This window comes from Lytechinus pictus, chromosome 14, assembly GCF_037042905.1.
Source record: "Lytechinus pictus isolate F3 Inbred chromosome 14, Lp3.0, whole genome shotgun sequence".
Lineage (NCBI taxonomy): Eukaryota > Metazoa > Echinodermata > Echinoidea > Temnopleuroida > Toxopneustidae > Lytechinus > Lytechinus pictus.
Window position 1 is genome coordinate 21,715,538 of NC_087258.1, and position 18,133 is coordinate 21,733,670.

The 18,133-nt window shown below is 36.5% G+C and overlaps 1 protein-coding gene across 1 annotated transcript in view; it reads right to left on the reverse strand.

Annotated features, from left to right (window-relative positions):
• Positions 1-1,077: 1,077 nt before the first annotated feature.
• LOC129276945 (urease subunit alpha-like) overlaps positions 1,078-18,133 on the reverse strand; it is a 34,909-nt gene continuing 17,853 nt past the window's right edge. The window contains exons 14-22 of the mRNA XM_064109359.1: positions 15,098-15,245; positions 14,335-14,513; positions 12,465-12,579; positions 10,668-10,757; positions 10,053-10,151; positions 8,076-8,175; positions 6,397-6,565; positions 4,940-4,998; positions 1,078-3,421 (exon numbers count right to left, since the gene is read on the reverse strand). Coding sequence (XP_063965429.1) covers positions 3,306-3,421; positions 4,940-4,998; positions 6,397-6,565; positions 8,076-8,175; positions 10,053-10,151; positions 10,668-10,757; positions 12,465-12,579; positions 14,335-14,513; positions 15,098-15,245 — 1,075 coding nt within the window. The 3' untranslated portion in view covers positions 1,078-3,305. The remainder of the gene's footprint in view (positions 3,422-4,939; positions 4,999-6,396; positions 6,566-8,075; positions 8,176-10,052; positions 10,152-10,667; positions 10,758-12,464; positions 12,580-14,334; positions 14,514-15,097; positions 15,246-18,133) is intronic.

Genomic DNA, 18,133 nt, shown 5'->3' on the forward strand with positions numbered 1-18,133 from the left:
ATCACTGACAAGTCTTAGGTCACATGATCAAGGTCAAATGTAATTTATTGTCAATGAACGTAGTATTGTATCATTGTATGAATGGTGTTTTTGTGAATAATTATTTTATAGTAGTTTTCAAAGTCAGCACTGCTACTATATTGGATAGCGTGATGCAGGTTAGACTGCCAGAGGCGCTCCACTTGGACCTTGTCTAGTTTGATGTCTTGTTCTTTTACCTTGGCTCTGCTCGTCATTGACCTCCTCTTCCGTTTCAATTGTCTCTTCCTGCACTTCTTCTACCCTTGTTTGAATGTCATCTTCTTTCGCTGTTTCCCTACCTGAATGGCCACAACTCTTGGATCTTTTGGATCGAGGCATATTTCTCACCTTATTTCTTGAAAGTTGTAATAATGCAGTGGCAACAGCCTTTTTAAAAGTATGTGTACATTGCGTGGGTCAGTTAAAATGTGCTCTCATTTTAAAATAAACTCCTCAAAAAAAGTTAGGAAATCCGACTTTAATCAAAACTCCCTCCTCGGTTTTAGTAAATATCAATAGATCATTTAACTTTCTTTAAAATGATACCCTATATGATATGATTATGGTTCACATGGAGGTGCAGTGCCGTGAAATGTGGGGCAAGGTCAAAATTCACAATTAAGTTGCAAAGTGACACAATATTGAAAGTCACTGTTCCTTTTTCCGTGGTGATGAAAGAGTTTTTTAAGCGGTTTCTTTTGAGTTTGATCGATAATCCCGCCTCGGTTTTAGTAAACATCAATGTTAAATTAATATCAATGAATAGATCATTTTATTTTCTTTAAAATGATACTTTCCATGATATGATTTTGGCTCACATGGAGGTGCAGTGCCTTGAAATGTGGGGCAAGATCAAAATTCAAAAGTTGCAAAATGACACAATATTGAAAGTCACTGTTTTTGTTTCTTCCATGATGATGAGTGAGATTCTCAGCAATTGTTTTCATGCACCTTAACATCAACATTCAAATGGAATCATACAGACCTCTCCACAAGCAAACACACAACAAACAAACATAAACCACAACAAAACATTATAAAATGAAAAAGCAGGGGTTTGATTTGAATGGATTTTCATCTTTATTGACTCAGACAAAACAATCATGTTCTGTATACCCTTCATGATTATTTCTGCTCGTTTTGCAGCTTTTCACTTCAGACTTCATCCAACACTTTTCAATTTTGCTCTTTTTTGATGGCATGATCATAACAAGCATGTGATCATTTTAAAGAGAATCAAATGATCTCTTGAAAGATATCAAATATGCATTGTGTAAAATTTGGAGTCGGGAGAAATTAATGGCCAAACTCAGATTTCCAAACTTTTTTGCTCGTTTTGCAGCTTTTCAATTCAGACTTCATCCAGCACTTTTGAATCCTGCTCTTTCGTGATGGCATGATCATAACAAGCATTGTAGCATTTTAAAGAAAATTGAATGACCTTTTAAATGATGTCACAATGCAATGTGTAAATTTTAGAATTGGGAGAAATTAATGGCCAAACTCAGATTTCCAAACTTGTTTTGAGGGGTTTATATGTGGGGAAAATATAGATCGCTGGACATTTATCATTCAGCTGGCATGCCTCTGAGCACTTGCAACGCACTCGGAATAAACTCATACGAAACTCGCTGTAACTCGGGGTGCTCGATCTAAAGTCACGCTAATCTCGTGGGCACCTCCACTTGACTCGTAAAACGATCGCAATGCTCGTATCTCGCTCTTGAAAACTCGGAACGCACTCGCGTATACTCAGATGTGGCGAGTTATTACGAGTTATTGCGAGTTTATCTCGAGCTTCTTACGAGTTATTGCGAGTACTGAGAGTATATAACGAGTTTAGGTGAGTTCAGCACGAGTTACAGCGAGTTAGCAAAATTTTTGAACATGTTCAAAAATTTTGAAACTGCTCACGACTTCAAGGAGAGTTGTCCCGAGCTTGAACGAGCTCCGCCGAGCCATGCCGAGTTATCCCGAGTTTCATGGTGAGCTTTATGCGAGTTATCGCGAGTGCCTCATTTTGGCAACTCGCTATAACTCGCCATAACTCGCGATGTTAACTCGCCAAAGTGGAAACCTTGCTTATTAATCAGATCCATAAACTTTCAAAGTTATGGTAATTCAACAAATACCCCCAACTTGGCCAAAGTTCATTGACCCTAAATGACCTTTGACCTTGGTCATGTGATTTGAAACTCAGGCAGGATATTCAGTAATATTTGATTACCCTTATGGCCAATTATGAATTTATATTCAAGAATGGTAAGCCACCACAGTTCACCATAGTACTTATAAAATACATGCATTTTTTTTAATGCAAACCAATCATGCTACACGTTTTCAGGAAGAATATAAAAAGAAAACTTTGTAAATTATCTTTCAATAAATGATTCTGATTAATTGATTGATTTTTTTTTTTTTATTCAAGTAATATTGATATAGGGTGGATTTGGCCAATGATATATTTCAGATAGTAAAGCCAATATTCATTATATCAAAAAAATAGAAATGGAAGGGATTTCATTTCCATAAAAAGGACACATTTCATAAAAAGTTGATACGATAGCAAGTCTTGCTGGAATGTCATATACCATGACAACAGTGAAAATTCTGTTTCCTGATTGGCTCTTCCATTGAAAGTTGACATTCCAAAAAGAGCTGCTACCATAGCAACTTTTTAAGAAATAGAGATCAGATCATGAATGAAGCCTCATTATTATGTGTGTACATATATATATATATATAGTGTGATGATAAGTTTACTTCTACCAATCGCTTGGATGTTGTATCTCCTTATGTTTTTCAGACGCTTCTGACGAAGTCTCAATTAAAAGACGAAAGCTTAAGCAAATAATGGTGTCCTGCGTCATCTGTTGAGTTGGCCTCGCCTCATCTCATTATATATATATATATATATATATATGTGTGAAGTTATACATGTACTACAGCTTTGGCAACTCTTTTATATTTAAATATTGTGTGAAAGAAATGGATGAAGAGAACAATTGTAGGCGTAGCTTAAATCAAGGTTCCCCAGAGCTATCTACCCTTTTTGGAAAAATTGGTGATGCCGAAAAAATGTCTCCGCCGGGAATCGAACCCGGGCCCCCAGCTTTGAACGCCGGTGCCTTAACCACTAGACCACAGAGACGGGTTAGTGGCTAGGGCGACCCCGATCCAATTGACCGTCAGATAGACAGATTTTCGACACCATACCTATATATATATATGTGTGTAAAAATACATAAATTGGGTGATCTTAACCCGTCTGGACCTCATGGAACTCAGAAGAGGAAGTAACGCTGAGCGAGAGAGATCCTTTTGGCTGGAGGACAGGTCAAGTGTTCGTCTTTATCCTTCCCTTCATCTTTAACCGTCACCTTGTACGACTCCGCATCAACTGTAAAATAGCAACAAAAGGTGGACATCAAGGGGGATTTTCATGAAAAGACTTGTTGGACGTTTGATCAGACAAGTCCCGTTTTAGGTACTGTACCTCGACAACTGTGTCTCAGCAGGAATCCGCCCTAAAGGCACTTTGCGTCTATTAACCCAAAGAAGGGGGGGGGACTGATTCCCCCTTGACATTTTTCATGATAAATCTGCCGCGCAAAATTTGTCAACAGCGCCGTTCTCCGACTTTTTACTTTCAAATCTCGCGCAACTTTTGAGACCAAAATTGCGACCCCCGGGTACGCGGTTTCTAAATTACGGAACATTTTATAAGTGTATGCCATGCAGACCCAAAATTGATCAAAAACGTGAATTTTTGTACAAATCCAAAAATTCATAAATGTATCTTTTTACTGATTAAAAATCAATTAATTCCATGTTGCTAATGGTCAAAATAAAGTCCCCAAAAATTTCCATTAAAAAAACCATTTAAAAAAAAAGAAAAAAACAAAGAAATACTTAAGAAATTCAAGAAATTCAAGAAATACAAGAAATACAAGTAAATAAATGTGATGTTGAAATTTTTTTAAAGTACATTTGATCAGATTCCTATAACTAGTCTGTGTACCAAAAATAAGCATTTTAGGGGCATTATCTAGTTAATTAGAATGAACTTTTAATTTTACAATGACACATAAATTAGCATAACTAATGAGCAATGAGATTTTCACAGAATTTGATCTATTCTGTAGTGGTTAAGACTCTCGTCTTTCAATCAGAGGGACGTGGGTTCAAATCACAGCCATGGCATGTTTTCCTTCAGCAAGAAATTTACCCACATTGTGCTGCACTTGACCCAGGTGAGGGGAATGGGTACTCGGCAGGATTACTTCCGTGAATGCAGACCTGCCAACCTCTGGGAATGAAAAACTGTATTCCGTGATACAAAAAACTGTATTTTCCCCAAAAAAAGTGTATTTCATAATAAAATGCTTGGCGCACTCGCCCATCACGGCGCTCAAGCTGCATGCAAGCTAAAATGCGCACTGCTCTTGCAGATGAAAAAAAAAACCATTGAAACTTGTGTATATCTCACCCTGGTTTTTACAAAATGATTGAAAAAAAAACAAGTTACCTGAAATTACATTGATCTAATAACCATATTTGTGTACGTTTTATGAAATAGAGACATATAGAGATGATTTTTCTCAATAAATTACGATTTTGTAAAAAAAAAAAAAAAAAAAAAAAAAAAAAATTAATTTTTTTTAATTTTTTTTTTTAAAATACAAAAAACGTATTTTTTAAAGAAAAAACGTACTGCCGTATTTTGGTTGCAAAAACGTACTAAATACGGCTAAAACGTACTGGTTGGCAGGTCTGTGAATGCACAAAGCGCCTTTAGCAGCTGGAGCTAAAGCCGGGGTAATATATACTGCGACATTGAATAAACAACTAGATCAATGCCTCATAAATGCATTATATTACCATATTATTATTTTAGCAAGAAGTCTGTAATACTTACTTTTGATATCTGGTAAGAAGTCGTTCAATATCATGTCCTCTTTCTTGACTGAGCGACAGCTGGAAGAAATTAGTGAAATAAGTAAAAAATTGATAAATTAAAGTAAGAATGGTGTTCAAATATGAATTCCCTCCCAACAACAGTAAACAAAATCAATCCTATTTCACTCTAAAGTAACATGTACATGTACATGTAGGTTTTGCAGATTTCAGAAGCTGATATTTAGAGTGTCAATCAATTCCAGCAAATTTCGACGATAAGATTTGCCAAAAAAAAGAATTTCTATAATCATTACTTTTGATGTGATATACTGCATCATTATCTATATAGGGTATTTTAGCAGAGCATCGAAAACATGTAATTTGCTCCTCATGATTTGCCTGTGTAAGATCAAAGCGCATTGCATGATGCGCCATATTTTGTTGAATTCCCCATAGGCTTATGTACAAAACTTGCTGTGCAATATCGTGCCATATTGCATGGTCTACAAAATAAAGATCATTGGCTTTCCTACATGGGTTACAAGAGATGCTTGTCTCGTTCAGGCTTGAATTGCACTCAGGATAGCATTTTTTTTTAAACTTAGTGTTCACGAAAAACAAACAAACAATGAGACTTACAGGAAAGACTGCTCGTGCTTTACAAACCAAAAACTTGGAAAAAGTAAGATTTGTACCCTCCCCCTTGGAAGGACCATTACTCTGTGATCTGTGACAATGGTGATGCAAGTGAAGTATCAAATCAAAGCTGATGAGCTACATGTACTTTGTACTGTAGCATAGACATCACAAGACTATACCACGCATTATCTATATTGCTGACCTATGAATTTTGGTTACCTTTTTAAAGGGATGGTCCAGGCTGGAAATATGTACATCTCAATAAATAGAGTAAAATTCACATAGCAAAATGCTGAAAATTATTTGATCAAAAGTCGGATAACAAATAATGGAGTTATTGAATTTTAAAGATTTGCATTATTCCGGTGAAACAGTTCTAGGCATGTCTTCATGAATATTCATTAGGTGGGCTGATGATGTCATATCCCCACTTTTTCTTTTGTAGTTTATTATATGAAATTAGGTTTGTTCAAAAATTTTCTACCAAGAACTAAAACAATTGGATTGACAACTGATTAAGTGCGTCAGTTATTACATGTACACATGTATGAAAAAGTGAATTAATTATGATTTCATGTAATAACATAAGAAAAGGGAAAGTGGGGATATGACATCATCAGCCCACCTAATGAATATTCATAATGATGTGCATTTGACTGTTTTCACAAAATATTGATAAACTTTAAAATTCAATTACTTTGTTATTTGTTGTCCGATTTTGATGAAATTTTCAGCATTTTGCTCAGTGAATTTTGCTCTATTTATTGAGATATAAATATTTTCAGCCCAAACCATCCCTTTAAGAAACATCCTGTATATATAATATGAATAACCAACCTCGTGACAGGTACAGCTTTCTTGCTGAGACCGTATTTCTGTTGAATCTCCGCACCCGCTGCCTTTGATACAAAGATCACCGACGTCTCGCCGATGGCCTTCCCATAGGCACCAAACATCTTCCTTGTTTTCACGGGTTCAGGGGTAGGAATCGAGGCATTAGGCATACCTGAATAATGAAAATAATAATCTGGTTATCTATAATGCGCTTTAGACACACATTGTATGAATCTAACCGCTTACAGGTCTATCATAACCCCAGTCATCGGATTGAATCAGTCATGCCCGCACACAATGTATGCACATCCTCCACTCCCTGGGGGGGTATTCCAGCCAGTTGCCATTGAGGCACACACAAAGCTTGACAAGCTACAATGACCTGCACATCCTATGATATGAAAATAATAATAACAACAATAATAACAATAACTTTCACAATGATAATGGTGGTGTTGATGGTGGTGATGATAATGATGCCGATATTGATGTTGATGACGGTGATGCCGATATTGATGTTGATAATGATGGTAGTGAAGACGACGACGACGATGATTATGGTGGTGATGATGATGGTGATGATAGTGATGATGATGATGGTGATGATGATGGTAATGATGATGGTGATGATGATAATGGCGATGATAATGATGGCGATGATGGTGGTGACGATGATGCCGATATTGATGATGATAATGATGGTTGTGAAGAAGACGACAATGATGATGGTGATGATGGTGATGGTGATGATGATGGTAATGATGACGATGTTGACGGTGATGATGATGGTAATGATAATGGTGATGATGGTGGTGACGATGATGCCGATATTGATGATGATAATGATGGTAGTGAAGAAGACGACAATGATGATGGTGGTGATGATGATGGTGATGATGATGGTAATGATGATGGTGATGATGATGATGGTGATGATGATGACGATGATGATAGTGATGATGGTGATGATGGTGACGATGATGCTGATGGTAGTGAAGAAGACGACAATGATGATGGTGATGATAGTGATGATGATGGTAATGATGGTAGTGAAGAATACGACGATGATGATGACGATGATGATGGTGATGATGATGATAGTGATGATGATGATGGTGATGATGATGGTAGTGAAGAAGACGACGATGATGATGGTGATGGTAATGATGATGGTGATGATGATGATGGTGATGATGATGATGATGATGGTAGTGAAGAAGACGACGATGATGATGGTGATGATTAATGATGCTGATTCACATTCTTATTCCTTTTCCTATTCATATTCCTGAAACTAATGGATCTCACACGGAAAGAAGTAGTATGTCAATTAAAGAACGCAAACTCTCATATTATGGCCATACTAGAAGACAATCATGAATCTTTGTCAAAGAAAATCATGGAGGGAAAAATTGAAGGCAAAAGAGGAAGGGGACGTAAAAGGAAAAGCTGGCTTGGAAATATTGAAGAGATGACAGGCAGAAAGATGAACGAATGCTGCAAGACAGCACTGGACAGAGACAGATGGGAAACCATGACATCCGACCTCTCTCAAGAGAAGGAACAGCGGTAAGGTTGAGTATTTCTATTCTTCTTCCTATTCCTATTCATATTCCTATTCGAATCCCATTTATATTCCATCTCCTTATTCTCATTACAACATCATTCGCTAATGGACTTACCCATCTGTGCCCAGGCAATTTGACCCCCTTTGATGATGAGATCAGGTTTAGCTCCAAAGAATGCCGGGTTCCAAAGCACCAGGTCTGCCATTTTACCAACCTATGCAAAGTGAAAGACGGAATAGGCTGATGAAGTACAATGTTTGGCAGGACCTACCACAATTTTCAAGCATATCTGAGAAAGTATTGGTCAGTTTCACCTCATTTTGTCCCATTTGTGCAGAAAATGCTACACTAAAACCCCATATTCAGATTGACATATTGTATCCAACATTATCCAAAAACGCATCCCACACCCACCGTTATTTAACAGCAAATTCTTGTCAACACTGGCAAATTGTCAGTATCTTCGATATCATCACATTGGTAGATTGTCTCACAAAGTCAAGAGTAACCTACAGCTCATAAATTAATGAATGATGACCAATTGTTTGAAAACCAAGTATCTCATTTCAGGAATGGTAGTCTAAAACCTAAAAAAGGCATGCTGAGATAGCTTAATCGCAAGAATGGTAGCAGTAATATCGAAGAGCAACAGTATGCACTTGTCAAACCACTAAACAAAAGAAGAGATAGGGCCTTTTCAATAGTATCCCCCAAGATGTGATGCCCCCTGAATCCTATATGAAAAAAAAAATCCCAGATTCTTTACATTATTCAATAACATAAAACTATCTGTCCAAATTTTATAAACCCATGTACTTCAGTACACGTTGTAATATTAAAGTTAGACTCGTACTCTCCTTTGCATTATCTTGACCTGCAGTACAAGCTTTGCATCATATACATGTAAATATTGTATGTTTGTATTTGCCAGCGCCATAATGAGGCTGCGATGAATGCGAGGAATGCTCCCAGGGAGTGGAAATTGTGCACTTTTCGTGCGGGATTGATATTAATCCAATGATCGGGGTAATAATTATATAATATTGACTGGTCTTGAGGGGAACATCAAATATATTGCCAGCCAAAGAATCATATTGGCCCGAGTCTTTAGACGAGGGCAATATGGGTCTTTTAAGGGCAATATAGTTGATGTTCCCCGAAAGAAGGGCAGTCAATATTTTTATTATCATCCAAATCAGATATCTAGAGCAAAAATCATAATAACAGTGATATCTTTTAAGAGTTCTGTTGTGTCATGATAATATCAGTGTCTAGGCTCTGCACTTTACCATTATGAGGTACTTGCAAGCACCCAGATCCAGCGTTGTCTTTATTATGACGTAGATCGTTGGTGCGCGGAACATTATGAAGCGTATCACTTCATTCGCATCCCCAAAGGCCCGGATGGGAGACCAGGGAAAATACAAAGGTATATTTTGCGTCGTCTCTGCATGCAAAGTCAATACGCGCATTGAGACCGAGGAAAATACAAACAATATACCTATCCCTTCCTGATAATAATAAAATACAGGGAAATACGGTTTTGTAAATGACCAGCTCAGATGTCTGATACGGGTGATAATATGCTGTAAAGCGCTTTGAGCCGTTCTGGGAAAAGCGCTATATAGAAATTGGCTATTATTATTATTATATGAAAAGTTACCTTGTGAATGAAATGTGATGTAACTATCGTGTATGAGAATTCAACTTTGTAGAAATTAAAGTCACTCACTACAGAAAGAGTTGATAACGGCAGTTTGTTGACCGAGGACTTACAAGTCATCAACTCTTTGCCCGCCACAGGCATATTCCCACCTGTACCACACTAATTTTGGGGTGCAACCTTAACAGGAGTTTTGCAAGGACTATTATGCTAATTCAATTCACAATTACTTTTGATAAGATTTTGTAAAGAAAAAGGCCTTCGTGTACAATGAAGAATGCGATGCACACACCACTATTCCGTACATGTGTAGTGCACTCTTTGTGTGTATTGTACATGGAACGCGACTCGAGTCGAAGTTCACAGCCCGCTGTATGTTGCTCTCGTCGAACAAAGCAGGCACAAGAGTTCATGACATATATTCTCACCTGGACAGAACCAATGAGGTGTCCCATACCATGGGCTATGGCTGGGTTCACGGTGTACTTGGCAATGTAACGCTTGACCCTCAAATTATCGTTATCACCCTGGTAAAAAAAAAAAATAGGAAAAAGAGTATAAGAAGAGACACTGCACTCTAAGAGAAAGTCGGTGTTAATTTATCAAATTTACTGGAAAGTAGAGTATAGTTACTTTACCCTTAACGTGCCATGAACACATATCTGTGCATCCACTGGAGTGCCACGAACACATTTTCGTGCAATGGTCATACAGCTATTTGAGGAGTGCATTGCATGCATGAGTGATTCCATTGTTCAGTTCAGCTTATGGTCAAGAGGTTTAACATTATTGTCTCAGGAGTGATTCCCTTTTTGTGTATAAATATAACAGTTGAATATAGACTCTCTGAAAAAATGGCACTCGCTGATTACAGTGAATGGCACATTAAGAGTTAAGCCAATCAGCAATTATCTTGATGACAACCAGCGTACACTGGTTGAATCCTCAACAAAACTTCTTATAACAGCTAACAATAACTCATGAAAGAACTGTCTCAAAGGGAAATTATGTAAACATAAAGAAAAAATCATAATTTATCTTACCGTTTCACCTCCAAGTCTCCCTCTGAATATCTTCATTTTGTCTGCTGTCTGCCAAGTCCGGGTGATCACCTCGCCAACACGACCCATTGCCTACATTTACAAATAAAAGACAACTGACTAACACTACAAAGGTCTTATCTATTGTTCGTATGGATGAAAAAACATCCAGTTAGGAAAGAAAATTAAATTTACAAAGATGCTTTCAAGATACCTGTGACTGAAAAAAAATCATTACTTACTAAATCTCTTGAAGATATTCATGTAACTCATTGTAGTGTATGCACTTTGGGATGAAATTAAGATGGTGTTTCCGGGCACTTTATATTTCACTTTGTTGGAGTACTCTAGAGTGATTTTAGAGCAATATTTTCTTGGCTTTATTTTTTATAGCATATCACAGGCACAGGTGACAAGTGGGACCTGGTACCTCAGATTCCATTAAAGTGATTGGTTAAAGGGGAATTCAGCCTTGGCCATAAAATGTTGTGTTGGGAAGGAGAAAAATAAATTAAACAGAATGGTGAAAGTTTGAAAGAAATCGGACAAGCAATAAGAAAGTTAAAGCTGCTTTAGAATTAAGATCACTAATACTATGTAGATTTCAAATTGGCAACTGGGTAAAAAAATTATGACAAGGGGCAAGGACAACTTTCCCATAGGCCATGTACTTTATTATCAGGGATTTGTGGTTTTCTCCTTAGTACCCACTCCCCTGGGGCAGTAATCTAAATATAACTCGGGTAGTATATTGTTTTATGTCCTCTTGAGAGAAAAATGTAATTTGAAATAAAACTTTTGGGAAAAATGACATTTTAGCCATAATATGAATTGGAGTACATGGAATAGTAGTCCTTGCCTTACATCACTATGACATCCCATATGCGGCCAATTTGAAGTCTCCATGAGTATAGTGATTACCAATATTTACAACTTAAAAAAATTCATAACTTTCTTGTTGTTTGTCCAATATTGTTCAAAGTTTCACCTATCAACTTGTCTGATTTTTCTTTTCCCTATAAAAACAAGTTTTTATATGGGTTGGATTCCCCTTTAACATTGGTTTGACTTTTAAAAAATCTGAGCTAGAAGGTCACACTTGTCACCTGTGTCTGTGATATGTTACAAAAATGAAGCCCAGAAAAAATCGCGTTCGAAAAATAATCATTTAGTGCTTCAAAAATTGAAATATAAAGTGACCGAAAACACCATCTGAATTTCATCCCATACACTTATGTGTACTATTTAGGCGTGTACGTATAAGACGCCTATTTACAAAATCGGGGTTTGCCTTGTAGTTTTAGCTTCATAATGGTTGTTTTCAGGGTTTATTAGTTCTAATACATGCACTGGTACACATGTTTCATCTTGGTTTGAGAATTGTTTAAATCGGCTGCTCACAAAGTTAAACAATACCTTTAAAAGTCAAATGAATAGCGAATGCCTTGTAGTATCAATCATGGTCATTATTAAATGATTACCACAAAATTTGTCGTCCATAAGGTCAGCCATTATGACTGATTAACCTAACGTAAAATGTTTCCTAGGAAAATTGGTTACATGTATATACCAGCTTGGCGTTTACCAGCAAAACGCTGTCCTGCCGACTTCCTACAGGGGTTACCATGAAACAGAAAAACAGAAAATAAATACCCGAGATTCAATAATTTATTTCATTTGTTGTGATTCATTTATCCAAGTTGCTAATTTCTCTTCGTGATTTGACTAAACGTGCTCGTGGATGCGGAAGGCTAGCCAAAATTTGAGAAGAATCAATGCTCGCTCCGCTCATATATTTACCTGAGAATCGGAGGACACCATACTGATAGCTCCCAGATCGTGGAGGATATCTTCAGCAGCGATGGTTTCGGCTCGGATACGAGATTCAGCAAAGGCAACATCCTCCTTCAGGTTCCTGTACATGTGGAGTACAGAAGAGATATACAAACACTGCAACATCTACCAACCTGTAGGGTGGGGGTGGTTTAACCAACATTTGGCGACTTATCTTGCATCTATCCATGGTTGAGATTGCCTGAATAGCAGAGTTGTCCAACTGATAGTATGACAACTGTGTTTGACTGTGACTATGGTAACTGCTGGAGAATGACAACTTGTGATGATTACATTCATGAAATTTACAACATATTTCCTAAAAGAGAAGCATGATTGACTAAAATTGGACTTAAACTACAGCAGTCATTTTGTGTCATTGAACTGATTTTTCACAAAGAATCTCCTGATCAAGGATACATGCTGAAATAATAATTGACATAATATACATGGCATTTTGTGTAATTATAATTAATGCATAAAGAATCATTAAAGCAAAAAAAAAAGCATGTGTGGTATCTCAGTTGCTTAAATATACATTATTTCATTCTAAACATTTTCATTCATTACATATACACATTACACACAAAAAAGCCATTGTTAGCTACAAGTAGACACAGCATAGAATATGATGTGGAAGAGGTTCATCGTGGTGATGGATGAAGTTGAATAAATTAATCGGTTCTTTCACAATGTACCCATCGTGAGGTAACCAATGAATTTCTTCAACTTCAGCATACCGTACAAGCTGTTATTTTTGCGCACAGAATTTTTCGCGAATCGCAGGGGGTCCCGACATTTTCGCGGGTTGTTAAATTCGCAATCGGAAGATGTACAAAACACTACCACAGCATTTCAAAGAAGCAAAACTAGTGCAAATCATGTGCAAATCTATGCTCCTCAATATCCACATGCTAATGTGTCTTTTGTACATAAATATGTCCCTGTAAAAACAATTACTAAGTAAAGAAAAAGGTGGCGTAAATTTCATTTTTTTTACCTTTAGATCTGAAAATTCATCCTGTCATAGTTTGATCTGTAATCCATAGGATTAAGCAATCGTTGGAATTTGTGTTTTGTTAGATTCATTTCTCAAAAAATTGGTAAAAGTGCAAAAATGTTGAATTTTGTGAACAGAATCTTCACCTCAAAAGCTCTGGTCATGTGACTTATGAATATTAATGAGTATGCAAATAGCTGCCAGTACGTGTGTATAGTCAATCAGATGACAATAAATTCAAATTATTTCATGGAAAATACATTGTAATATTACAGTGAGTGAATAAAATGTTGATAAAAATATGTTAGAAAATAGTTTAGGCTCTGATTTTGTTTGAGAAAGAAAAAAAAAGTGAAATTCTAGCTAACTTTTCGAATCACTAACTGTACTTTCTAAACCTTATTTTTTGTACATAATAGGTGCATATCTTAATTTTTTTCACTTCGCAGGATGTTTTCAATAGCAAAGCTTTGCTTTTGAGGATATTGCCACTGATGTGTCAATATTTTGTGTGCTGTTAACTTCCCGGCCAATCGGCAATTCACGAAATACGCGAAAATAAAACCCCTGCGAAAATAACAGCTTATACAGTGTATGGTACAATCATATCAGGACAATGACATAAAATTCTTTAAAATTTTTTTTTCATTAAAGTCAGTATTTCTATATCCCGGGAACATTTCATGAAACAAATCGCCAGAAACTTTCACTATTTGGTAAAAGCTACTGAAATCCTTGCATCTGATTGGCTCAGAACAAATTCACCTGTGAAAACCGACAAAACTCACTGGAAAGGTTTTCTGCAATACTCCTCTGGAAAGTGTAAATTGAACTTACTTGTCCAGATGGTGGCACACCATCAGCATGTCGAGATGCTCGTCAATGGTGTTCACCGTGAACGGACGGGTCGGATTGGTGGATGACGGCAGCACGTTGGACACGCCCACTACCTTCATGATATCGGGGGCGTGGCCCCCTCCTGCACCCTCCGAATGGTAGGTGTGTATGGTCCGACCCTGCAAGTGGGGAGAGTGGTATTGACAGGGTTACCTACCTTGAAGACCGAACCTTTTATTTACTTAAGGCATAGGCTAACACTGATTTGAATTTTTGTTTTAATCTGAGCTGCCATGCCCCACTTTTTACATGTGTCCGTGATATTTTACATAAATGAAGCCCATAAAAAATAGCATCCAAAAACAATTATTTAGTGCTTTAAAAATGCGAAATATAAAGTGACCAGTAACACAATCTTAATTTCATCACACACACTACATGTGTTCTATGAATGGCCCAAGTACCGCAAAATTATAAGATCATGGTTTGTGTTAATACACTTTTGACATTTTTTTTATAATGAATAAAAGCAATAAATGTAAAAAAAATAATAATATTCACACCAAAAATGATGGACACTCAAGTTATCTCAATTCAATTCAATTTAATTCAAGGTTTATTAAAGACATGAGTCAAGATTCTACAGTATTGTTCACAATAACTCAATACACGGCACTGTTACGATTCATGTGAATCTACCGGAAATGCAACCATGGTGTCTTGCACGGTGCAAGACTCGTTCAGAATGTCCGTGTGAACCTACCTGAAATGCAGCTATGGTATCCTCAACACAGCAAGATTCATTCAGAGTGTCCGTGTGAATCATGACCTGTACGTCGTGCCTCTCGGCGACACGCAGGCAGGTACGGATTGCTTCAGGCGTCGATCCCCAATCCTCATGCAACTTCATCCTGTAAAACAAGAAATATAGCATACGGTAAATGCTCATCAACAGTCAGGGTTGTGTCTTTCACGCAGGAGTCATGGAAGCATTGATTCATCTCACAGACATCACATACAACAATGGGGAATGAAACAGGAAAATATCAGTGCCCCAAGAGCATCATTCCTTAGCCTTTAATTGGCTATCACATTCTTCATTGATTTTTCTGTAATGAAGGCAAGGATGAGCGATCAAAAGCTGCTTCGTTGATTCAGGCGTGAAAAATACGGCTTGGGGTAAGTCAAGGTGCCTTAGGAGCTGTTGAAAAGGACTTTGTAAGACTTTGATGCTTTTCATGCAGTAGATGCATATATACATGACCTAGGCATTCATGCATATAAAAACTTTGCCAGACTGATGCAGCAGCCATGTTTACTTTGTCTAAAGTCAAAGGAAAGCTGGGTCCTGTAACACAAAGGTTAGCGATTCAATCGTACGCTCGATTTGAACGATTGATTGTACATTGCAGTCAATGCAATCAATCGTAGAAAAATTTTCTACAATCATTGCTGGACAGGTCCAAGCTATTTGACTTGTGACGTACGGGACATTTAGAGACTTTAAAGTTGTGTAACATAAAAAATAAATGCACAACAGAGAATCTTTTATGGATTTTGGAAGGCCAGTTGTGCCCTCTTTATTCAGTAAAAAATTAGTGATCTACAATTCTATTAACGATGTAATATTTCAATTAATATGCGCTGTGACGTACGGGACCAGACAAAAGCTGATTTTTTTGAAAAAAAGCTTGTCATTAAAACTCTGTGAATTGGAATAAGCTGGAAATCTCTCATTATCATTGTTTCATCTTGTACCTTTTCAAGTTTCATTAGCCATGAATGAAATTATAGAACTCATTGTTGTTATTATTTAATAGCTCAAAATATAAACATCCGCGCTGTGACGTACGGGACATGTGACGTACGGGACATTTTTCCATGTGTAAAACGAATGGGGAAAGTGAAATTTCATCAAAATTTATAATTAACTTGATGTAAACCAAAGTAAGTTAACTTTTACATGGATTATCATGATTGATATATATTTCTTTAATAGCATACACTGAAACAAAACATAGCAAACACTTTACGACCTTATAAATATTATGAAAGATGTCTTGCAAATAATTCTATGTGTTAAACGAATGGGGAAAGTGAAATTTCATCAAAACTTATAATTAACTGGATGTAAACCAAAGTAAGTAAAGTTTTACATGGATTATTATGATTGGTATATATTTCTATTATAGTAAATAATTAACAAAACACAAAAAACTTTATGACCTTATAATTATGATATATTTAATTAATAACATATGTTTACAAGTATGCTGATATATGCACCCTTGTTATTTATTACAAATCATAACTTTATTATCAGCCTTTTACCAATATTCAACCACTGAAATAATATCATTTATCTCAATTTACTTTATCTTTGCTCCTAATTGAAAAATGACCCTAATTAGAATTACATAGAAATCCTATGTTTAAAGTATGGTGTGTCCCGTACGTCACACATTTGTCCCGTACGTCACAAAGCTTAATTAGCTGATATAATCAAACATGTAATTGATTCAGTAAATTCACTTTAATTTTTGGATGTACAGTAATATAAATTAGAACTCTCCAAAGTGTGAAGAAAACTGTTCAACTTTTCCTTAATTAGAATCTAAAAAAAATATGCTAAATTGTGACGTACGGGACACTGCCTGTTGGACACCAGATAATAAACTTAATTGATTAATTTTCAAAATCATTTTTTTCTCAAATGTTTGCGTTAACTTAGCACTACAAGTACCCACAGAAATATTTTCAAATATATAATTTGCATTATCTGCAGATCAAAAAATGTGATGTCCCGTACGTCACGCTAATTAATGATTTCTTGGAATCGTGACCTTGGCATTCATTAACTTTAAGTTTTCAGAAGAAAAAAAATATAGGGCAAAAAACTTCAAAGTATAAGCTTTAAAATGACATACAATATGTTAGATTTAAGCAAAGATTTAATTTTGGCTTCAGAGGGGACAATAGCTTGGACCTGCCCTGCTTAGCTTTGTTTTACGGGCCCCTGGTGTAATACTGTTATGTAGTATGTATTTAACTTCCTGTTATCCTTTCAGTCATTCACCTTCCCTTGTTTACAACCTCCCCAATGTCATCTAAAAATTCCACAACCCCCAATACCATTTAACTCCCAAACCCTGACCAAAAAAGTCCAACCCGCAGTGACGTCAGCTACAAGTAACTTCAAGGAGAAAAGGTTCTAAGAAGTATGACTCACACTTCCAGCCCCAGTCACTTGCACAGAGCATCACCACACCCCTTATAAAAGAGAAAGTTTGATAGACAATTACCTGTAGACTAATCAGAACAAGTGTAGATCACCCGCACCTTAAATTGTTACACCCCCAAAACTAATGATATAAATAAGACTTCTTGATTATCAGAGGGGAGAATACTAGACCCACACTCATCCATATAGACGGACTGACTTCAAGACTCAGACGTCAATCCAAAATTAACTTAACTTCATAATTTTAATCTTATACTTCGAAATTATCATATTCATCGTCTCCCGTTTTATCTGAATCTTCATTGATATCTTCATGTACTTGTAAACTGTAGCTGATTATTGATTATTAAATACCCTGTTATTTGAACAGCAAATAACTTTCTTCAGAGTTCATCATTGATGTTAATTTAAGCTTCCCTATATATATTACCGATCCTATACACGACAAGACCATGCAGTAACACCACAGCCCTAGTCTGCAAACACAGACTCAGATTTGACTGAGTCAGCCAGCCACAGTACATCTAGTCTCACTATTTTAGACTCTGCATTATAAAC